The following is a 25,139-nucleotide window of genomic DNA, read 5'->3' on the forward strand; positions in this document are numbered from 1 at the left end:
ACAAACAACACACTCCCAAATAATATTTATGACTAACAAGTTAGGGTAAAAGGGTATCTACTTCTCCAGTTCAAACAGTGTGGGAACCCCGGGCACAGGGCATTCACCAAGGTCCTTGAAGATTGCACACAGCAGCTTGGGTGACCTAGGTCAGTTGAGGTTTGACCTATTCTCCTTATCATATCAGATGCTAACTGTAGTCTATACCTGAAACTACCTCCTCTCTGAGATTCCCTGAGATACTGTTATCTCTATAATCCTCTCCTCCTCCCTGTTGACAATCAACCCCTCCCTAAGTTGCAGGACCCCACTCCCTGCCTTATGCTCTCATACCCATTGGAATGTTGAGCCCTTATAAGCAGCTTATTCAGTCCCCCAAAGCAAGGACTATTTCCAGGTTGTGCTCTGAACTGGCCGCCATTCAGAGTAGTTCCTGAATCCATTTAGAGAAGCTCCTGATTTCAGGGCAATGTGGCTCGATTTCCCCACCCTGTAGGTAAGCCCTATAATAAAAGTTCATGTCTCAGAATGCGTTTGGTGCTTTCTTTAGTCCTTTGGCTACAAAAGCCCTCGTGGGCCATGACAAACAGTCAAGAGCATGTTACAAGTACTATGTGTAGCTTACATAGCTCACCAGTTACCAAGGTCCCAAAGATCTTTGTAAAATATAAATATAGGATGAACAAAATAAAATGTTTGGTGATCAAAAGTATCATTAACCACTATTTCTTTTCATTCAAATCATCTCAAATCTGACCATTATTAACTGTTTGTCCATTCATGGAAAAATCATTTATTGAGGACCTCCTGCATACAAGGCAGGGTGGTAAAGTAAGAATGTAAGGATGAACAAAGCATGGTCCATGACCTAGGCGGCTCTCACATGTGCTGGAGAGTAATAGCACCAAAGCTGAGAAAATGTCCTTTCCTATATTTTTTCTCAAAAATGCCTAATTAAAGTGAATAAAAAACATTCACAACACACATACATACACTCAAATGGGATTATGTAATACCTATTGTTCTGCAGCTTGCTCCCATTCATTTAAATATAGATCAGCACAAAACTTTTACCAAATTGGTATCAGAAAACAGGATGTCAAGTCACAAATTAATAGAAATCTTTCTTAGAGAATGTCAAATTGAATTGAGAAAATAACTGAAATGTTAATTATCGTCATCTTTGTCACTGAAGAACAGCAGGGTTAATCCAATTTAAATCCTGAAATAAGCATGTATATTCTGCCACAACTCAACTTTTAAAATTGCAATCTTTGTTTTTTTCTCAAACATTACAACATTCTGCTGTGGATTATGGGTTCATGTTACTCCATTTCCATAAAAATCCCAAAATACGAAGTCTATCAGGAGGTGAGACAGAAGAAAATGAAACAACTCAATTGGATATCACTATGTGGAAGAGCTTTCATCTTAAAGAAAAATAAAAGAATCAATTTTTCACCATCATAATTATACCTTACCATGCAGACTTCTAATGCAAGCAGTGCTAGTCTCAACAAACTTGAGAGCTTCCCATTCCAGCTGCCCTGCTGGGATGCCACTTGTAGACTCTTTCTGTAACACATCTCTGCAGCACCCATCATTCCTTGGGACTGATACACGTGTGCCAACCACTATGAAGTGGAAAGAAAGAACCAACAATATTTTCATATAGTACACAGTGTAGTACTCTCAGTTCCAGCCAATTCAATTAATTTTGATGAAGTTGCAATTTTTATTTAATTATTATTGGTTAAGTTTCATGCCTGAAAAACAAAAATCACAGGCCAAGAAATAGAATGTGCCCATTCTATTAGCAATAGCTTACTAGCCACACATGCTCCTAGTATGGAGTCTTGAAATGTCTCCCAAGAAGGAAGGAAAGTCAGGAACAAAATCAAAAGGCAGTGTAAAACAAGCAAACAAACAAAATAACATACATATATATTCACAAACACACACACACACATATCATGTAAATACTAACCAAAAGAAAGATTATGTAGCTATACTAATATCAGACAAAGAAAAATTTAAGACATGAAGTATTAAAAGAGATAAAGTTGGATATCTCATAATGATAAAATTTTGAGTCCACTCAATAGGAAGATATAACACTCCTATATTGGTATGCACCTAACAACATAGCTTCAAATTTATGAAGCATAAGGTGACAGAAATGACAGGAGAAACAGACAAATCCAGAATCACAATTGGAAGACTTTATTTTAACACACTTATCTCAGCAAATAAAAGAAATAGAACAACAAAAATCAGTAAAGATATAAAAGATTTAAACACAATTAACCAGCTTGACTTAAACGATATATTTAGAAGACGTGGAGTTGAAATGATAAACAGCTTTACTAATACTTAATCTCCCACTTTACTCAGGAAACTACAAAGAAACAATAAGAAACTGAGGCAGGCTGGTGTGCCAAGATCCCTTGAAGTGTTAATTAAGACCCTGTTTCTATGGGAAAGGAGAAACTGTGGTACACAAGTCATGCTGACACTAGCAAATCTGCTTATCTTCACGAAATAAGCCCATTCCTACACAAACATTCTGCCTGAGAAACTTTTGCAGATTTATGGTACCCAAGGACACCCTGCCCCAGACAACTCACATAGCTCATGTCCTCCTTGCCTCTCCTCCCGTTCCCCCATATCCTTTCTTTGTTCTAAGCTGGTGTATAGCTGTTTCCCCAGATACTTTGCTTTCAGCAGTAACGTTCTTTTAGTTCTGCTACTAAGAGTGCCACTTAGCTCAATAAACTTATTCTGCACCTTGGTTTTCAGGGTCTGTTTCCAACTTACAAAGATTAGACCCAATAACTAAAGAATACACATTATTTGAAAGTGTGCACAAAACAATTACCGAATTTGATGACAGGCTGATAATAAAATAAATTTAACAAAAACATGCAAAAGATCCAACACTGAAAATTGCAAAACACTGCTGAGAGAAACTTCAAACTTAAGTAAATTGAGGAATATACCACAATGATGGGTAGAAAAGCTCAGTATTACTGCTTTGTCAATTTTCCCCAACTTAAACTACAGACCCCATACAATCCCAGTCAAGAAACCAGCAAATTTCTGTTTGTTCGTTTGTTTTTTATGTGTGGGATTAACAATTTATACACAAATGCCAAAGACCTAGAATGACTAAGACAAACTTAAAGAACAAAAATGCTGGATGTCTTACTATTATCACACATCAAGCCTAATTATGAAGCTACAATAATTAAAACAAAGTAAACATATATATAATTATGATCCACCATAAGACATACACAAGGATGTTCACAGCAGCATTATCCATAATAACCAAAACCTGGAAACAACCCAAATGTCCATCAATAGTAAAAAGGATATAGATTATAGTCTATTCATAAAATGAAATTAAAAGTAATGAACTATATGAAAAAACTAATTGAATATCACAGCATAATGTTGAGAGATAAGTCAGATACAAAAGAGTGCTCCATTCATATGAAGTTTCAAAAATAGGTAAAACTAAATAGAAGTGATAGAAGTCAGAATTGTGGTTCCCTTTTTTTCTTGTGGTCAGGGGCAGGGTGGAGGAGAGATCAATTGGAGCAGGCAAGGGATAGGCAGCTAGGTGGCTGGAAATGTTCTGTATCTTGATATGGGTGATGGTTAAGCAGAAATATACAAATGTAAAAATTTAATGAGTGGTACTTTTAGGATTGAGGCACTTTATTCTTTGTGAATTTTATCATACTATAAAAGAAAACACACTATCTCTTAAGACCTTACTTACTATACAATTTATCCTTCAATTATTATCTTTTAATTTGACAAGGTATTTTTCCCTTAATAAAGAATACGAGATCACCAACATACAGTTGACCTTAGAATTAAAATATCTTAATCATATATGGAAAACAAGCTAAGAGAGGAGGAAAAAGTACCATTTTTCTACAAGTACCATATTTTCTACAGTAAAAATAAGACAGCTTGTATAATCCAACTATTTTATGCCATATGATAACCTTTCTAAGCAATGACATCAAAACATTGATATAATGAAAGATCAGACTAAAGAAAAAATGGTTGTAAAATAATAAGCTTCTATAAAATCTATATAAAAAAGCCCCTTTGATAGTTTCTCTCAGGCTGAGAGAGAAATATAACAAACTGAATAAAGTAATTACATGCTTTTTGTATTTTAATATTAATAAGAATAAAGCACATAGTAATCACTGGGTGTTTGTCATTGTGGACAATCAGACAACCAGAGTCAGATTAAAAGGGCAGACTATCTATATACTGAGGCATCAATTCTGTTTCTAAAAGCACTCAAATACCCATTAGAATTTTGGATATCAATTACCTGTAAAGCTAGCGAGGAAAAAATGTAATACATCCCTTTTAGGTTAGATGCCACTATGATACTCTTATTAGAAAATGTTTGCAACACTTCTTTAACTTTCTTACATCAATTCCATGTAAAAGACAGTATTTTCACCATTATTTTAAATTGAGGAAATCTTCTAAATTAGAATTCAAGTTCCTCTAATAACAATACCCTTTATATCTTGACATTGAGAAATTTATAGTGAGTTTAAAGGCAAAACAAATAAAAATGGAGCATACCCCTGATCTCACCTAAAATGATGGAGTATTTAAATTCAGAATTAATGTAAGAACAGAAAGAACTTACTTGCCAAGCTGAAACAGAGTCTGAGTTGGACATGACTGTTTTTTGTAGCTCTTCAAGTACAGGTTCTGGAAGAGGTTTTTGTGACTGCAGGAGAGGTTTACACTGAACTTGTCTCAAAAGTAAAATAACTGCTGGCTGATCAGGGTTACTTTTCAAATTCTAAAAATTAAATACCAAATAGAAACACATCAAGTACGTTCTTAAACATTAAATGTAAAAGGGAATTAAGCTATTTTCTATGTTGGAAAAAAATTTTCTGAAATTAACCTTTTATTATTAAAGAGTAAACAACTGTAAAAGCTGAATAAATAAAACACTGAACATCTTGGTAATATCAAACTCTACATTTAAATATACTTTAAAATTAATATTATTATTATAGTCTATAAGTCACTTGTTTTAGATTTACTCTGTCCCTTTGGTTTATTCTATTCTTGTGTGGGATTCTGAAAAATGTAGCTGAACTAACTACAAAAATACAAAATTAACAGTGAAGGCTACCACTATTTCCTATTGGAACAAACTTTATTACAGAAGAAGGAAAGAGGTATATATTTTTTTCCTTTCTCAACCTCTTAACAAAGATATTTCATTACACGTCCTTCTTCCCAGCACAGATTTCTTAGGCACTTGGAATAAGAGAGCTGACCCATTTTCCCATTTCCCTAAGCTATTACAGTATCGTACATAATTTGTGTGTGTGTGTGTATATATATGTATATATATATACACACACATATATATGTATATGCTTCCATACATATAGGAAAGAAGCTAAAAGAAGTTCTAGAAAAGTTCTTGTTTTAATTATTTCTTTATTCATTGTCTCTCAATGACATAGTTTTCTATTTTTTATTCATTAGCTCCGTCTTATATTTCTGAAAAGTACTCGATTGCTTTCCTAAGTAACAACTAATAAATAAGGAGGAAAGGTTCATAAAAGTATCCCTTATTCTATCAAAGATAGCATAATAACCACCAATTTATGCTTACTAAGCCCCCAATGTATAATACTAGCCTGTCACAAACTTATCACAGATGAAATTTCTGAAATAAAAGTGAAAATTTATTACTCTGCTCTCTAGAGAACTCAAGAACTCAAAGGATTTTCAAAGCTCTATTCTTTCTCTATAAAATTTATACTGATCTTTCAAAATACATTCCTAGGAAGAAAAAACAATCTAAGGTAAGCATGATGGAACATCATGTTTTAAGAAAAAGTCATGTTTAAAACTCTCCATGCCCATTAAAGTATTTCTGAATAGGTTTATGAAACTTATTTGTTCATTCAATAAATATTTATTGAGCCCCTTCTATGTGTCAGGCAAGGAACTAAGAATTGGAAAAACATCCTACAGTCATAGAGCCCTAAAATCCTGGCATATGAGAACTGATTACTGGGTGTCAGTAGTTCTAGTCACCCTATACAATCTCTACAGTCATTCTCAATAGTACAGAATTTTAAAAAACTGAAGGGACACTGGAAAATGTAGCCTTCTGAAGGGAGCAACCAGAAAGCAGAATAAAATACTGCCTTCCAATGGTAACAACAACAACAAAATCCATTAAGAACTTGGGCCCTAAAGTCAAACAAATGTGAGTTCAAATCGCAATTGGGTCTATTTCTAGCTGTGAACTCTTGTGCAAATTAATTTATCCTCTCTGAACCTTCATTTTCTCATGTATAAAAATAGGAATAATAAATATCTACGTTATAGTATTGCTGTGAAATTCAAACACAAAATGATAAACACCGTGACTGGCCAGTATCAAGTACTCAATAACTGTTGGCTGTTATCATCATCACCATCATCAGCATACGCTCTTTAAATAACAAGCACTCCAATTTTTAACTTATTTTCCAAGTTGGATAAGAATACATGAATCTTAATACCCAGCTCCATAACAATACCTTCGTGCAGAGGGCTTCAGCTTCAGATACTCTTCCAGTGTCTATTAGACTAGTGATAGCTTGGGAGAGAGACCATCTCTCTAGAGATCTGTTGTAATTTTCAGGGAATTCTTTGTCTTTAACTATAAACAAAAATGTCAATGTTACTTTCTTTCACAATTTATTTGTTCTTATAAGAGTAATTAGTTGCTATGAAATATTATAGTTAGATTGATCATGCATACACAATTTTTTAAAAATTACATGTACCACTGGGCTACCAGTCTCTTCTGACATGAGGCAAGTTTCTTAAAAGTTTCATGGCAGGAATATTTGTGGTTGAATAACTTAAGACCTTACATACATGTGACTTAAATAAAAAAAAACATTATATCTACAGTAACACTGAAAAGAATTCATTGAAAAAAATTTAAAGACTTATTGAGATATAATTGGTATACAATAAGCAATGTATCTGCACCATACGTGAACTGTATAATTTGATGAGTTTTGACATAAGTATACATCTGTGAATCACCATTACAATCAAGATAATGAACATATTCATCATCACCAGAAGTTTCCTCCTGCCCCACTGTAATCACTTCTGCTCCCAACCCACTCCATCCCCCTTATGTTCTGTCTCCAGGCAACCATTAATCTGTCTTCTGTCACAATAGAATGGCTCACATTTTCTAAACCTTTATATAAATGGAATAATATCATATATACTTTTTTTATCTGGCATCTTTCACTTAGCTTTGAGATTCATCGATACCGCTGCATGTATCAGAAGTTCCTTCCATTTTATTGTTTAGTGGTATTATATAGCTATGGACATTCCATAATTTGTTTATCACCTATTGATGATATATTTCCAGGTTTTAGCTATTATAAATAAACTTGTTAGGAACATGCGGCTACAAGTTTTTTTTACAGATATTTGCTTTCATTTCACTTGGATAAATACCTAGGAGTGCAATAGCTGGGTCATTTTTTTAACTTTAAACTTTTAAATTTTTAAGTATCTTCCAAACTTTTTCCAAAGTGGTTGAACCATCTTATATCCTTATCAACAGTGTATGAGAGTTCTCATATGAGTTTATTGATATACCACTTGTGATTTTAATTTGCATTTCCCTAATGACTAATGATGATGAGCATCTTTTCATGTGTTTATTTGCCATGCACATATTTCCTTTAGCAAAGTGTCAGTTCAAATATTTACTCACTTTTTTGTTGGGTTGCTTGTCTTCCTATTGAGTAATAAAAGTTCTTTCATATTCTAGATACAAGTCCTTTGTCAGATATAGGTTTTGCAAATATTTCCTCCTACTCTGTATATGGTATTTTCATTTTCTTAACAATGTCTTCTGAAAAGCAGAATTTTAAATTTCTGATCAAGTTTATTGCTTTTTTCTTTTATAATTTGTGGGTTTGTTGTGTCATATTTAGGAAATGTCTGCCAAATCCAAGGTAACTAAATTTTCCCCTAGGTTTTCTTCTATTTTCTATTTTTAGTTTTTAAATTTAGGTTTATGATCCATTTTGAGTTTTTGTATATGGTGTGAAGGTTCTTTTTTCTACATATGGCTATCCAACTTTTCCAGCACCATTTGTTGAAATTATTTTTTCTGTTGACTTGCCTTGACACATTTTTCGAAAATCAATTGACAATATAGGTATATTAGTCAGGGTTCTCTATGGAAACAGAACCAACAGGAGATATCTGTAAATATGAGATTTATAAAAGTGTCTCACACAACTGTGGAGATACACAAGTGCAAATTCTGTAGGGCCGACAGTGAGCTGGCAACTCCAATGAAGTTCCTCTATGAACTAACCCCAGGAGAGGCTGGCTGGCTGAAGAAGAAATGAAAGTTCTTTGTTCTCCCTTAAAAATCTTCAGCTGATTGAATTAAATCCAACTGTCTGGGTTCTCTCCTTGAGGAAGACACTCCTTTAGTTGATCATAGATGTAATCAGCCACAGATGCAATCAGCTGATTGACGATTTAATAAACCAGCCTTCTGGTTTATTAACCAGCCACAAATGTCCTTGCAGTAACAGTCAGGACAAGTATGTGCTTGACCAGACAACTGGGCACCATCACCTGGCCAAGTTGACACATGAACCTAACCATCACAATACATGTAGGTCTATTTCTGGATTCTTCATTCTTTTACATTTATCTATCTGTCCATTCTTATGCTGATTACTGAAGCTTTATAGTAAGTCTTGAAATCAAGTAGTATTAGTCCTCCAAATTTGTTCTTTTTCAAACATGTTTTGGCTATTCTAGGGCCTCTACATTTTATATAAACTTTAAATTAGCATGTCAATTTCTATTAAAAAAAAAAGCTTATAAGGATTTTGATTGTTGATACATTCAATAACTAGATCAATTTGGGGAGAACTGACATCTTAACCTGACATCTTAACAATATTTGAGACTTCTGATATATCATGCCATTTATTTAGGTCTCCTATAATTTCTTTCAATGGTATTTTGCAGTTTTTTAGTGTACATGTCTTACACACTTTGTCAAATTTCCTAATTTTTGATGCTATTGTAAATAGTGCTTTTAAAAATTTCAATTTCCAATTGTTTGTTGTTAATATATAGTAATACAATTATTTTTATATTTGGGCCTTTTATTCTACAACTTTGCTAAACTCACTAATTAGTTTTAGCCATTGTTTGTACAGATTCTGTAGGATTCTCTACATAGATCATGTGGCCTTCAAATAAAGATGGTTTTACTTCTTCCTTTGTAATTTGCATGCCTTTCATTTCTTTTTCTTGCCTTACTGCACTGGCAAAACCCCAGTACAATGCTGAATAAAAATGATAAAAGCAAATATCCTTGTTTTGTTCTGGATCTTAGGGGGAAAGCATTCAGTCTTTCACCATTAAATATGATATTTTCATAGATGCCCTTGATCAAGTTGACAATCCTTCTGTTCCTAGTTTTCTAAATTAAGTTTTTCTCTGAAATGGATGCTGAATTTTGATCAAATATTTTTCCATTTTATTAAGTCTGCTAATATGGTGAATTACATTGATCATCAAATCTGAAAGCAACATTCCATTCCTCTGATAAACTTTACTTGATCATGAGGTAGAACTATCTTTTTGATGTGTTGCTGGATTTGATAAGCTAACATTTTATTATGAATCTCTGCATCTATATTCATGAGTGATACCGCTCTGTAGTTTTCTTTTCTTGGTTTTGGTGTCAGGGTAATAATAATGCTGGCCTTATAGATGAAGTTAACGACTGTTTCCACCTCTTCAATATTCTGGAAGAGTTTGTGTAGAACTAGTATTATTTATTCCTTAAATGTATGGCAAAATTCATCAATGAAGTCATCTAGTCCTGGAGGTTTTTTTGTTGTTGTTGTGGTTGTTTTTGCAGGAATGTTTTTAACTATAAATTCAATAGCTTGAATAGATATAAAGCTATTCGGATTATCTACTTTTTCTTGAGTGAGCTTTACTAGGCTTTACTAGTTCTATCTTTTAAGGAATTTGTCCATTTCATCTAAGTCGTCAAATTTAATGGCATAAAGTTGTTCATGAGAATCTCTTATTAGCCTTTTAATATTTGTAGGATCTATTGTGACTTCCCGAATTTCATTCCTGATACTGGTATTCTCTGTCTTCTCTTTCCCCTGGTCAGTCTGGCTAGAGGTTTATCAATTAAATTGATCACTCAAAGACCAGTTTTTGGTTTCATTTATTTTCTCTGTGGATTTTGTTTTCCATTTCACTGATTTCATCTTTATTATTTCTTTTCTTCTTATTACTTTGAGTTTAGTTTTCTCTTTCTTTTTCTAGTTTCTTAAGGTAGATGCTGAGGCCTTAGTTTGAGCCCTTTCTTCATCTGATACAGGCATATAATGCTTTAAATGTCCCTCTAAGTGATGGTTTTGTAGCAACTGCAACATTATCAAATGTTGTATTTTAATATTCACTCAGTTTGAAGCATTTTCTAATTTCTCTTTTAAGTTGTTCTTTGACCTGGATTTTTAGAAATGTGTCATTTAGTTTCCTAATATTTGGGGATTGTCCAGATATTTTTCTGTTACTGAATTCTAACTCAATTCCATTATCTTCATAATTTGCATGACTTGAATACTTTAAATTTGAGACTTGTTTATGCCCCTGAATATGATATATTTGGGTACACAGTCTGTGTGCACTTGAAAATAATGTGTATTATGCTGTTAGAAGAAAGGGTCTATAAATGTGAACTAGGATAACTTAGTTGATAGTTGTTGTTGAAGCCTTTATCATATCCTTACAAATTATCTGTCCAATTGTTCTATCAATTATGGAAAGTGGAATGTTGAAATCTCTATAATTGTGAGTTTGTCCATCTCTCCTTTCAGTGCTATCAGTTTCTGCTTCATGTATTTTGGTTAATTTTTAATTTCTTTACCTATTTTATTGTGAAACACAACACATAGTTCATGTATATTGAAGCTTTGTTTTTTTGTGCATAAATGTTTAGTATTTCTGTGCCATCTGGATGAACTCATCATCTGTCATTATGAAATCATCCTCTGTATCTCTATCAATATTCTTTGCTCTGAAATATAATTTGACTGAAATTGATATAGCCACTCTAGCTTTCATTTGAATAGTGTCAGCAATAGTGTCTCTTTTTCGATCATTTTACTTTTTAGTCTTTGTGCTTTTTTATTTAAATATATATAATTCTTGTGTGTATGCTTCTCATACGCAGCATATGGTTAGTTTCTGGTTTTTTGTTTTTTTAATCCAATATGACAATCTCTGCCTTTTAACTTGGATGCTTTTAGCATTTTACTTAATTTGACTATTGATGTGGCTGGGTTTAAACTGACCAAGCTACTACTTGTTTTCTAGTTCTCTTATCTGTTCTTTCTTTTCTACTTTTTCCTGCCTACTTTTGGGTTATTTTTTATGATTCCATTTTATCTACTTTAATGGCTTACTAGCTAGCTATAATTCTTTGTTTAATTTTTTATCAGCTGCTTTAAGGTTTCAAGTATTCATCTTTAAACTATCACAGTCTTTCTTTAAGTAGTATTTTACCACTTCACTTAAAACTTTACAACAGAATACTTCCATCTTTTTCCCTTGCAGTCTTTGTCCTATTCCTGCCATATATTTTACTTCTATATATCTTATAAGCGCCACAATACACTGTTACTATATTTGGTTTCAGTGCTTAAATTATATTTTAAAGAGGTTTCTGTCATGTGTCATTTCTGGATTTGTTTCTATTGATAGATTTTTCTCCTTATTCTCTTCAAGCAGGAATTTTCTTGCTTCTTTGCAGGCATGTTAAACTCTGACTGGATGCAAAAGATACTATGAATTTTACCTTTCCAGATGCTAGATATTTTTGTATTCTATTATGAATATTCTTGAGTTTTGTTCTTGGATGCAGTTAAGTTACTTAGAAATAATTTGACCTTTTCAAGGTTTGCTTTTGAGCTTTATTCGGTGAGACCACAACAGCTTTTTGTGTAGGTCTGATTTGTGTCTACTATACCTTTTGGCAATACCCTCCTGAGTATTTTACTCAGTGCTCTGTGAATTACAAGGTTTTTCCATCTGGCTGATGGAAACACAAACTATTCCCAGGTCCTGCTGTATATTTCAAAGATTCAATTCCCCCTGCTCCTTTTGGGTAAGTCTTTCCCAGCTTCAGGTAGTTGGCTCACACACATGCTGGTTACTACCGAGCTAAAGAATTTAGGGAAGCCCTCTGCAGATCTCTGAAGATCTCTCTCTATACCTTGCCTGATACTCTGCCCTGGGAGCTCAAGACACCCAGTCTTCCCTGGATTACCCAATTCATCTCCTCAACTCAGGGAGATTCCTGGTCCCACTGGGTTTCCCCACCCTGAGCTATAGCCTGCAAATTCTCTCCAAGCAGTAAGCCACAGTAAGGGTAAGGCTCATTTCATCTGCTTCCTCTCTCTCAGGCTGTCCTGCACTGGCTGACATTCATTGCCTGAAAAACCACTGTTTCATGTGTTTTATCCTGTTTTTTAGTTGTTTCGTGTAGAAGGGTCAATATGTTCCACATCACTCCATCTTAGCTGGAAGTAAAGTCTAGAAATTCATTGAAATTTAGAAGAAAAACATACTACAAGTCTTCTAGAGTGTCAGAGCAGCAAAGAACTTAGTGGTTTATTGCTCTAGCAGTGATGGCTAGAGCTAGAAAGGGAAGAATTTAAAGTAAAAGGGCCACTTGCCTGGGGGAAAAGACTGGAGAGGGTAGTGTTCAAGACAAAACACAATACCATGAACTGTTATTATCTCACTTATATATCCTTTGTTTTGTTTTAAAAAGGAGCCACTATGGGAACTGAAATAAATGTTCACCAAATTTTCTTAGACAGAAAGCCTATAACTCAAGTTGTCTAATCCCTTCCAGAAATGGCACAGAATCCTTTGTAAGAAAACAAGACTACATAAACTAATAACATTTAGCTTTACAACGAGGATGGAATACAAAGTTATAATGTACAAAAATAATTTTACCTTTTAATTTGAAGAGCATGGGTTTAAAAAATAACTGTTTTAGGTATTTCTGATTTATCATTTAATGAAATATTCCAATCTTACAAAAAAACTGTTTTATATTGCTGTTAAAGGGTCTGCTTTTCTTAATTTGCCCTGATAGTCCATAAAGGCAGACAGCAATGATGCTTTATATTTATATAAAAAAAAATGATAACCTAAAATTAATTTATTGAAAAACTAATGCCTTAAGACAAAAGTAGGTTAATCTATTTTTGATGCTAAGTGTAGGTCAAATTTTCAACGAAGAGATCTATAGATTTATAGAACAATGTTAACTGAATCTGACTGTATTAACTGCCTTCTTTGGGCAACATTCCCAGGAAGCATCACAGGACAATTTCTGTGCTGGTTTCAGTAAGTGACTCTTTCCTAGTTGCATCTATCCTAAAACATTGGTCAAAACTCAAAGCAGGTAAACTCTACAAAACAAAGATTTTAGCTGACAAAACATAATGAACTTTCAAGCTATAGAAGAAAAGAAAATATACATGCCCATCACATTTCTGCATAGCTATTATACCTATGGATTCTTAAATGAATGCATTTTTCTATAACAATATATGCTGAGACGGTTTATCCTCTTGATCTAAACATTTAAGAATCTTGAATTAAATCATGTATAAAATGATTTCTTAAACTTACTTGAAGCAGAAACAGTAGATAATAGTGCCAAGTATAAATCCATCCTCTTTGGCTGAGTATTGTTCACTACAGCTAGTTTATCATCAGCATGACATGCCGCCATTAGCCCAGCCCAGACAGCAGGATCACCTAAACACAGGAAATACATTTAATAGCTACACATTGTTGAAAAACTATCAAAACCAAGAGTAAGAGTATACAAATTAAAAGAAAAAAGGTGTTTCTCCAGAAATGTTGAGCAAAATTTCACTTTCTTAAAGGAAATCTAAATCATATTTGTTTTCAGAGGATATTTTATTATATTCATCCTTCAAGATTTGTCATTTTTTCCAAACACATCAGAGGTTGAAAATTATATTAAGCTCTTGTTCCGTGGCTAGTTAGTTTTGTTGCATAGAGTACTGTGCTATTGTAGAAAGGTCAATTATATTCACTTTCACTGGGCTACAAGGAAAAGTCTCAAACAGGCACTTAACTTCATCACTCAGTCCCTGTTTTAGAGCATCTTATCTGATAACTATGCTTCCTTGAATATGTATTTCTCTAGACTATAAGGGAAAATCAAAGATCATTAGAGAGGATTTTGTCTAGGCAAACTTAGCCTTTCCCAAGTTTATGCTACTTATATAATCAAAGGCTAATAAATCTTATATCATTCTGGATCCACAGTAAGAATCCTTGAGAGTAATTCTATCTAGTATTTGCTTGAAAATACTTCCAAAAGATCAGGAACTTACCCATTGTATTACCTAGACAAACTCCTCTTTTAGGGTCTCTTTTTGCTCTATTTCAAAAAGTAATGAAAAGATAAACAATAGGCTATTGGTCTGTTTACTTATTTTATAAAATAACCCCTGAAATGTTAGATATTTTGCAGTTTAATTTGGGTCTTTAGAATTTATTGTGAAAATAGAATTGAACCTGTTTTTTTGTTCTAGTCATTTCCCAATAGTCATTGGTCAAAAGCAAAAGTATTCTAACAAATATCTGAAGTACTCTGTGGGAATAAATTGTTTAATGCCATCTTTCATTTTTTAAAAAGATAATAACATACTCTATAACCCTACACTGCCAGACATTCTAGTTCTCTAAGGCATTTTACCAGTAGTGGTAAGGGATATAATGCTAATTCAGGCATGCTACTCCTCCGTACCCTTTGTGATCAATGCCATACATATGACACAGCTGATTAGAACTAAGAGGAGCTAGCTCAAGTGAAGTCATGACCTTGGCATCTCTGTCCCCTCCCTACAAGGAGCTAACCACAAACACAAATAACTAAACATGTTTATTACATAACTTAATAGCTTTAGGTAAACCTTATTTAACCAGAATGATGGGAAACTGAAATAAAACTCTCTTGAAAACATACAATTCAGATTTTCAATAACATATTAAAGTATATTTAAGAAGACATTTCTTGAGGCCTGCTTCAATAATTGATTATCTCTTAATTATAAGCAGTCAAATGCAGATAATCAAATAATATGTAAAATCTTAAAATGTTTTCTTAAAATTCCCTTTTGGGCTTATTTCATGGAAAAACAAACTTCACCCTTGTAATTCACAAATGTGCAATTAATAGAATCTCAATTATATTCACCTGGAGAAATGAGTGCTGCCTTCTGAATGGTCTTTAGGGCAGTATTTTTTTCATCTTCTGCTGAACTGCTTCCCATGGCCAACTGATTTACTGCAGTGTACAGTAACGCCTTTTACATAAAAGAAAAGAAGTGTGTTGATCAATTCTCTTTATTGCTCCCTGTCTTCCAAAGTAACTGAAAGCACTGTTTGATGATATGATATAAACCTTAAAGCTATGAAGAAAAATAATTTTATTATTTCATCAATATTATTTATAAAGTTGAATATTTCCTGTTACTGGGGCAAACTAACCTTTCCATGATTTGAGTCCAGAATATGAGCCACATTTCCTGCTACAGCACCTCCCTATAACAGAAAATATTGATTATTTAGACAATGCAAACACTTTCACAAAACAGTAAAAATTAAGTGAAAAAAATCATATGAAAGATTCAGTTTTATCACATCCACCACTTCCAAATTCCTTAAGTATCAACTTATTTTATTATTTAAAAAGAGTAGTTTAATACTGTAGTGAAGGGATATCTTTTCTACTACGGTCATTTCAACTATCCTCTTTTAGATATTCACAAAGGCCCAAAAGTTCCATAACTTTACACTGGTATCAAACAAATGTATACATTTTAACTATATAAGAGAGATTGTGAAAGAAAGAAAGAGAGCAAGAGAGAAATCACAAAACTGATTATAAGGTAACCTAATATGGTTTCACAAAACTGATTATAAGGTAACCTAATATGGTTTTACTCCATGAAAATACATAGCATTTAAAATTTCTGAAGTCCATAGAAATGAATAAAGTTGAGATCACCATGAAGCTCATTATTGCTTCAATTATCAACTCAACACTAAAAATAGAAAAACAAATGTAGTACCATAGAGTCTTCAAAAGGCAAATTTGCAGTCTATAATTTTTTAAAATTAAATTAGACATTTCTAGCAATGAAAGCAAATCATAAGAATGATTTAATTTTATATCAGAAGTATACTATGCTCATTTTATATCAGAAGTATATCAGAAATGTTTTCAAAAGTATTTAGCATGTAAAGAATGCTAAAAACCAGAAATAAGTTTTTAAACAATATGTCAATATAAAGTAAACAGATGATGGATTAGACAGAAGAAAGGCAACACAGCAGAGTAGAAGGACGATTTGGGAGCAAGATCTGGGATTGAATCTCAGTACCACAATTACTGTGATTTTTTTTTTTTTATACTAGTTACTTAACCTCTCTGTCTTAGTTTCCCCATCTACAAAATGGACAAGAATTGCAGCTACCTCATATGGTTGTTGGGATTAAATAACAAAAATATATAAAAATGCTTAGCACAGTAGCAAGCACTTTATTCCAGTGCCTAGTAATGATGGTTTTCTGGATTATTTGAGCCAACCTACCCACTGAAAATAACTAAAAATATGGGATAAAACCTTGCTACTCAAACTGCGACTGTTTACCAGCAGTACTGACATTCCCTGGGAGGTTATTAGAAACGCAGAATATTGGGCCCTAGCCCTATTGAATTAGAATCTACATTTTGACAAGATCAACAGGTGATTTATTTGCACATTAAAGTTTGAGAAGCACTGGAGCAAAATACAGAAAACATATTAAAAGTACTAAGCAACTGATCGGATCATAAGGACTTAGGCCAAAGTAAATGGAAAAATTGGAATCCAGCAAGGTATGGTAACAGGGAAGCCACTTCTGCTATTTGCAGATCCTAACAAATTTGAATCTTTATTTTGAAAGGCTCATGGGCTAGTGGGATGGAAATTAAAGTTTAGGGCTCACAGAAGGATGCTTAGGAAACCCACCTCACAATAAACTGAGACTTATTAAAGGACCTATTAAAGGACTACACCTTCAGATTAAAGGTGAATCAGAAGTAAACCATGTCTCAAATGACCTTCCAATCCAGACACATAATAGCATGGTTGATCCAGAAACCTCAAGTTCTAAACCTTGTTTAAAGTGGTCCTAGATTGGAAGTGCCCCCTAGCACCTGGAAGAAGTAAGCACATTTCTATCTCAAGAAATGTACCTCAATCTAGGCCTTAAATAAATCCTACAAATAATTTTTCAAGAACACACAATCAAGATAAGGAAATAAAGCCACCACGAATGAAAAGCAGTAGAAATTACAAACAGACCCACAAAAATTTCAGACACTAGAATTAATAGATGTTCAAAACATATAAGCCCTTACCATTATGTTTACCAAGTGGTTAAGTGAACTACGAAAGGACATATTAGTCATGGAAGTTAACAGACTACTTAACCCTGACTAATACAATAATGCTAACATACAATTTTAAAATTACATAATTTACCACATCAAGAGTTATTTTATTGTTCTGCCAGAATTTAGGATGTAACTCACCTTTGCATTTCGTTGAGCATACTGAGCAACCACTCGGGACAAAAGAGACCACAGAGCAGGGTCAGCTGGGTTACTACAGAGATCATCAAAAGTAGTGTGCTTAGAAACAGGAGTTACTTTAACAACAAAAAATTACAAGCAACCAACATTTTATTCAGTGCCTAAGTTTAAAACCTTCCAGACATCTGCAACAAGTTCATATTAATTGTCCATGTTTGATTGCTAGGATCTTAATTTTTAGAAAACATACTTTATATCTCCAATATACACCAATAGTCCTTATTAAAGTAAGAAGGAAAATTCAGCAACGTGATGATTCCAAAGTCATGAGACAAAAGAAAGGTTAAAGAAATTTAATATGTTATATTCAAAGAAAATACAAAAAGATTAAAAATTATATAATAAATAATACCGTACACACCCCACCCCACCCCCGAGGAGCTGGGGGAAAGTGCGGAAGTGTTGGACTTCCTCGCTCGGACTGATGTTGATGTTGTCACAAACATAGGACTGGTGGTTTGATGTGCTGAGCCCTCCATCATGGGACTTGCCCTTATGAAGCTCATTACTGCAAAGGAGAAGCTAAACTTGCATATAATTGTGCCTAAGAGTCTCCCCCTGAGTTACCTCTTTGTGCTCAGATGTGCCCTCTCTCTCTCTCTAACTGAGCCACCTCACTGCTATGTGGGACCCAACTCCCAGGGGTATAAATCTCCCTGGCAACGCAGGATATGACTCCCGGGGATGAATCTGGACCCGGCATTGTGGGATTGAGAATATCTTCTTGACCAAAACGGGGATGCAAAATGACATGAAATAGTTTCAGTGGCTGAGAGATTTCAAAGGGAGTCGAGAGGTCACTCTGGTGGACAATCTTATGCACTATATAGATAACACCTCTTAGGTTTTAATGTATTGGAATAGCTAGAAGTAAATACCTGAAACTACCAAACTCCAACCCAGCAGTCTGGACTCCTGAAGACAATTATATAATAATGTAGATTACAAGGGGTGACAGTGTGATTGCGAAGACGTTGTGGATCACACCCCCTTCATCTAGTGAATGGATGAGTAGAAAAATGGGGATACAAACTAAAGGACAAATGGGGTGGGATGGGGGGATGATTTGGGTGTTCTTTTTTCACTTTTACTTTTTATTCTTGCTCTGGTTCTTTTTGATGTAAGGAAAATGTTCAGAAACAGACTGTGGTGATAAATGCATAATTATATGATCATACTGTGAACAGTTGATTGTACACCATGGATGACTGTATGGTATGTGAATATATTTCAATAAAACTGAATTTAATTAAAAAAATATACCATACAAATGGAGAATTATTTCCAATGGAAAGAATATCATAAGGAATAAGATTTATAGTAAAGAAACAATTTTTAAATATAATAGGTGGAGATTGTTAATAAAATGAACTATAGAAGGAAAACAACCATAGATACAATATTTTACTGCTAAATTAAACAATTAATCACTGTTGGTAGTGATAACTTTATGTTTTCCAAATTTTGAAGACATTAATATTTTTAATGTTACAAAACATTCCTAAAATCATCAACCTGGACAGTTATCCCATAGCCTACTGACAATATTACAAACTTGAGAATCTGTAAGGCCTTTTATACTAAAGTGTGGTTTGGACCTTAACTTAAGAAGGATGAGTTCTTTATTTTTTTATCAACTGAATTTTAAAATACCCTTTGGGTGAAATAGCACATATACAGTCAGTTACCTGGTCCTAAGTACACTTTCTGAAAACCACAATTTGGTTCCCAAATATATATGCTTACCTCATTTTATATTCTTAATAAAATCCACATGTCAAGACACACCACATTAAATATAATTAGGCCCCAAATTCACAAGAACAGGATTTACCTGTGAACAGCTTTGGATGCTTGTCTCTGCACTGCCATACTGTGGCCTTGGAGTGCATAAATAGCTGAAGTAAGAAGGCACCTCTGGTAATCATTTTCTTTTTGTTTGATGTGCTTCAGTAGTTCATTAAGTGCTGCTTTTGACAGTGTAGCATCCTGCATTGCCAATCCCAGAGCACACAAGGCTTGAAGACTTTCTGTGGTTGGTTTCTTTAAGATAGAACTGCAAATGTATATTTTTTAATTGCTTGTTAGCCATGAATACAGTAGCCTTTATCTGTAACTATTAAAACATATTTAACCTTTAGTACAAAAAGCAATTTGCTCAGACTCATCAAACTAAACCCAGCTTTAAAAATTAATATAAAAGTAAATTTCCTGGCTTCTAGGGACAACAATTTCCTTGATTGTGTGAAGCTGTTAAAAATACCAATAGCCTTTCACAGAGAAATAGCAAAATTTCTTTTCTGGTGATTATATTTAAGATTTAAAAACAAATATAAATCAGCCTCTTTTGATCTCAGTTCTAGTTAAATAATTACAGTAATTTTGCTAAAATGTTGAGTTTCAATAAAATCCTAAAAGGTATGTATAATAAAGAGAAGAATGTCCACAAAGAAAGATCTGATTTTATCATTCTGAGAAAATTTTGTCCTATTTGCTCTGTGGTATTAAAACCAGCACTTCATGTAGTAAGTACAAATTGTATCTATATTCATCATAACCTAGGTGAAAAGAATTTACATTTTATTTGGAGCCATCCAGTATTTTTTTCTCTTTCAAATATGAAATGTGATTTAGCCCTATAGAGGTAAAAGTCGAACATATTTAAGAATTTGTATTAATTTAAAGAAAGAAAACCCAAGTTCTACAAAACTTACTAATATTTCTAATAATTATTATGAATTCTGTACTGTAATAAAACAAAGGAATTTTTTTAAAAACTTTTTAAACAAAATACATTAACATTTAATAGAAATAGTTATAACATTACAAAATATCATATACCCACCACTATGTCTTTCTACTATTTTTTGGAAAGGGAAAACAAAGTATTTTGCACTTAATTTTGACAAGCAGTTATGAAATCATGAATTTCCATAGGCAGCTCTGTAGTAAACAGTTTACTTAAAGCATCCATAGTAACTCTTCTCACTGTAAGAGTTGATAGATGTAGGAGCCCAAACATGGAACAATGTTAATTAGCCAGTCACTTCAATCATTACACATAACCACATTGTTAAGTCAGTACAACTAAGAATGCAAAAAAGCAAATACTGTAATATAAACTCCAACACTGATAGCAAAGGAATAAATTCCAATTTATGCCTTAGCTCAATAGAGAAAACAATTGTACTTTAATACTTATTAATTACAAAATCTAAATTATGACTACATTGACTACTTCCCAATATTAAGCAAAAATACTGAATGCTCAATACCTGCATGTTGTCTTGTACATGTTCTAGGGATTTTACATGTGGCTATTTAATATCATAAATTTATGAAGTTGGTAACCAGATTTTTTTTCCCTTTATATACTGAATGTACTCCTATTCCCCTTCAATAAGAGCCTAGGACAATGCTTAGCTCCCTACCTATGAATGCCAAACAAGAGCACAAAAGAATAAGTAACAATGACTTTTCATAGAAAGGAAGTCAAAGAAAAGAATGTCAAAGGGCAGGGGTAGGGAGTGTTAAACTTGAAAATGATGTGCAGAGAATTAAAAACTAGAAGGAAAGAAACACAAATCAGATAAAATAACTAGCACTAGATCCAACAGCATAAAATAAGTAGGCAAAGACTTTCCTTCTTACAGGAGAAGGGGAAAAAGATAAAATTATATTCCCCCCTACTTCCACCAATGTTCAAACTGGTTTTGGTTACAGTTTTAAGTAGTAACCCAAGACTAATCTAACCCAATTATATCTAATTTGAGGTTACTTCGGGCCCTTGATAACTACAGTAGTAAATGAGCATCTATGATTCTTAGCACCTTCCAATTTACAAATTTGGGTTCTCTGAACATTTTATGTATAGCCGTATATACGTGTTACAAGAATGTAGCTATGTAAAGTGATGTGATTTTTAAAAAATTCTGAAAACAGCAAAGAGAAGAAAAAAATGTTTCCTTATAAAAGGAAATGACTTTAATCAGGATGGGACAGAAGCAATGAATCAATAAATATAAAGCTTATCCTATAGTACTACTATAGGACTACCTAATCATCTCTCTCCTCACATCTTCCAGGGGGCTTCTGGAGATGGGGGCGAGGGCATAGACATTTTTTTTGGTTATCACAATGACTGAGGAACGCTATTAGCATTTAATGGGTGGGTTATCTGTAGCTTCCAGCAATGGTGGGACAATTCTATACTATGAGGGTTTGTACCACTCAAAATGTCAATCATACCCTCACTGAGAACCACTGAATATATTAATCATCTTTTCCTTTTGATGGAATTAAGATCAACTTTCTCAGGGGAAAAATAAAAAACTTCAAGAAGTCAAAAATACTGCATAAATAAACACAAATATCATAGGCTATTATCTTATTACTCCCAAAATACAGAAATAGTTACAGGTCACATTGGGTTTTTTGTTTGTTTGTTTCTTTTTCCTTTTAAAGACTCACTTTTAAATGAACTATATTTTATCAGTTAACGGAAAAAGAGTCATCTTTGTGACCCAAGACACCAAGAAACAGGCCAGTCACAAGGGCCTTCATTAAAATTTTAAGATCCTACTAGATCAGGTGATCAAATACTCTTTAAAAAAAATAAATAATATACAGAGAGTACAGAAAAAGGATGGTTTTGAAGGAATGGAGAGCTATGGCTAAAAGTTAAGCCAGGATCTCTAGCTCCACCTGTGACTGTCAGTTCAGAACCAGGTAAACCCCAATCCTTTTTGTTCAGACCAAAAAATTCTTACTTAAAAAAAAAAAAAAATTAAGCATTTCATTTTACATTGCTTCAAATTTTAACTTAAATATCTGAGTACCTGGTCATGTTAAGCATCAATGTCAACTATACATACCATTTAAATAGCAATGTCTTAGCTACATCCATTTTTCCTTGTTTATACTCCGTTATCGCCAGAGCTGTCAAGATATGGGCTTTATCTTGTTCTGATTCAACAATAGATAAGGCTCTCTCATAGGCTGTTATAAAGAATATGAAACAAAAAACAATGTAAAAGCAATCCTGAATGACAAACTTTTGGAGGACTTTTCCTTTCTTAAACCTATTTTTCAGAAAGGTCTAACTGAAGTATTTTATTGTTACCTTGTTTTCAAGGGGATAGAATAAAGCTATATAATAATCTAACTTGGTTTAACTATTACAAGGTGATTCTGAGGATATTATTAGGATTATTATGTGACATTTGCCAAATTTTACCTTTCAGAATCCCACTATCTTCAAAAAATCACTATCTTCAAAAAAAGTCAGCTTGGGCCAGAAGTAGAGGCCTGCATCCTAAGGTATCACAAAATTCCCATGTGCAGAATCCATTATGTAGTGTAGATACTTCCAATGAGCTGGGCCCATATTGTGAAAATGCATTTAATTATCATATTTTGGAGAAACTAAAATCTCCCATTATTAACAATGGTTGCAATGTAAGATAGTAACAACCTGCTTTCAATGCTAACTCAGATATCTACCATAAGCGATCTTGGGCCTGTTTCCTCATATTTACAATTAAGATAATACTCAGCTCATAGCACTGCTGTAAGGACGAATCATCACGATATATTAAATTAGGTAACAAGTAAAACATGCCTAGTATCATTCCTGGCTCCTAGACAGTTTTTAATAAACATTGCAATCTCCAATTCCCATCTCAGTATTACATCTTTCTGCATGTAAGCTCATCTTGAATAATTCTACTCATCTCTGGAAAAGTAAGGCATGTCCTTCAGCTTCTAGGAATATACTTACCTTTGCTGCTCTCTTTATAGAGACGTTTCATAAATAAAGCCAATGCAAGACCTATGATGTCTTCCAACTCTTTAAGAGGTGTTGACTTAAAAGCCTGGATTGCCTTATCATATTCACCAATGGAACTAAGAAGCAAAACATGACATACTTTTAATATCAAAAATAATTTGGCTTGCATCATCAAAATATGGAGAAATTATTATACTAAGGATCTGTTAATAAGTTAACTTTTTTTACAGTGGCAACTCAGTAAACTATAATCTATTAGTGTTAAAGCTGTAGCAAAGACTTAAAATTAAAATAGAAGGCATATCACTTATTTCAAATAGGATGTACTAGAAGGATTTAACTTCACACTTTGCTTCTTCTAAATTAAGTGTGAAAATTATTAGTTCTGCTAAATTATAGTGTCTTTTTTTAAACAAACTTAATTAAAATCCCAAGTTATAAAAATCATTTCAAGTTGATTTTTAAACAAAACTCTGTAATTTTTAAGCTTAATACATAATTTAAATACTACTCTGTGCATATGGTTCTAGCATCCTTGACAAGCTTAACAAGTCATGAAATACCTAGTCAGAACCAATTTTTGGAGGGCATATAGACATAATAAAATTCCACAAACAAAAATGTATATAAGCTTTTCTGTGATTAGTAGGAAGAAAAATATCAATTGTTATAAATGATAGTGAAGTATAACACTGTCTAATGGCAGAAAATAACTTGTTTTACTTGTTTAAAAATGAAAAGTTGTATAAGCTTGGCTGCCATCACTTGGAATAGAAACATTGTATCTTTGAAATGCTTATTTCCAGTATCCATCACTACAATCCAAATCTGTTTCTATTTTTAATGTTATTGGAAATCTTTTCATATAACCTTTTTTATCTTTGGGTTGGGTCTAAAAACACAGATAGCCTTTTGCATACAAAATTAGTTTTATAAAAATAAGGGGATTTATAAAATCAATAAACTAATTTTGAGAAATATTTTGATGAAGGAAAGAGAGCTACTTTAGATTTTTTATAGGTATATACATGTATATTATAAGTATTTGTTTTCAATGCACACTATCTTGAAGATGTGATTACTTCCAGGAAAGAAGAATGAGACTACAAAGGGTACAAAGGGGCTTCAACTTTATCTGTAACTTTTTGTCTGAAAAAGAAGTCTGAAACAAATTGACAAAATGTTAAGGTCTGTTACATTTGAGTGTAAACGAGTATTCATTAAACCATGCTCTATACTTTATAACTTACTGCATGTTCACATGTTTGAAACACTTCATAATAAAAACAAAATAAATGAAAAAGAAAATGGATGAATTTTCAATGGAAGATATAAATTTTCTTCTGAAATACTTATTTACATTAAATGAAACATCAAAACTAAGGAGAGATACTTTTTCCTTACACTTTCTTACAACATATCTATCCTCTGCTCTGACAAAATCTTGGAAGTGACAATTCTACCAATTCCAAAATAAAGTGTATCAAAGAATTG

The 25,139-nt window shown here is 33.1% G+C and overlaps 1 protein-coding gene across 2 annotated transcripts in view; it reads right to left on the reverse strand.

Annotated features, from left to right (window-relative positions):
- The window catches only part of TTC37 (tetratricopeptide repeat domain 37), a 91,296-nt gene that overhangs the window by 20,528 nt on the left and 45,629 nt on the right, over window positions 1-25,139 (reverse strand). For both annotated transcript variants that reach the window (XM_037801290.1, XM_037801289.1), the window contains exons 22-31: window positions 23,637-23,761; window positions 22,732-22,855; window positions 19,692-19,913; window positions 17,798-17,870; window positions 15,706-15,759; window positions 15,413-15,521; window positions 13,810-13,938; window positions 6,603-6,724; window positions 4,691-4,849; window positions 1,482-1,634 (exon numbers count right to left, since the gene is read on the reverse strand). In XM_037801290.1, the coding sequence (XP_037657218.1) occupies window positions 1,482-1,634; window positions 4,691-4,849; window positions 6,603-6,724; window positions 13,810-13,938; window positions 15,413-15,521; window positions 15,706-15,759; window positions 17,798-17,870; window positions 19,692-19,913; window positions 22,732-22,855; window positions 23,637-23,761 (1,270 nt within the window). The remainder of the gene's footprint in view (window positions 1-1,481; window positions 1,635-4,690; window positions 4,850-6,602; window positions 6,725-13,809; window positions 13,939-15,412; window positions 15,522-15,705; window positions 15,760-17,797; window positions 17,871-19,691; window positions 19,914-22,731; window positions 22,856-23,636; window positions 23,762-25,139) is intronic.

The sequence above is a fragment of the Choloepus didactylus genome, chromosome 13, assembly GCF_015220235.1.
Source record: "Choloepus didactylus isolate mChoDid1 chromosome 13, mChoDid1.pri, whole genome shotgun sequence".
In the NCBI taxonomy this organism is placed as follows: Eukaryota; Metazoa; Chordata; class Mammalia; order Pilosa; family Megalonychidae; genus Choloepus; species Choloepus didactylus.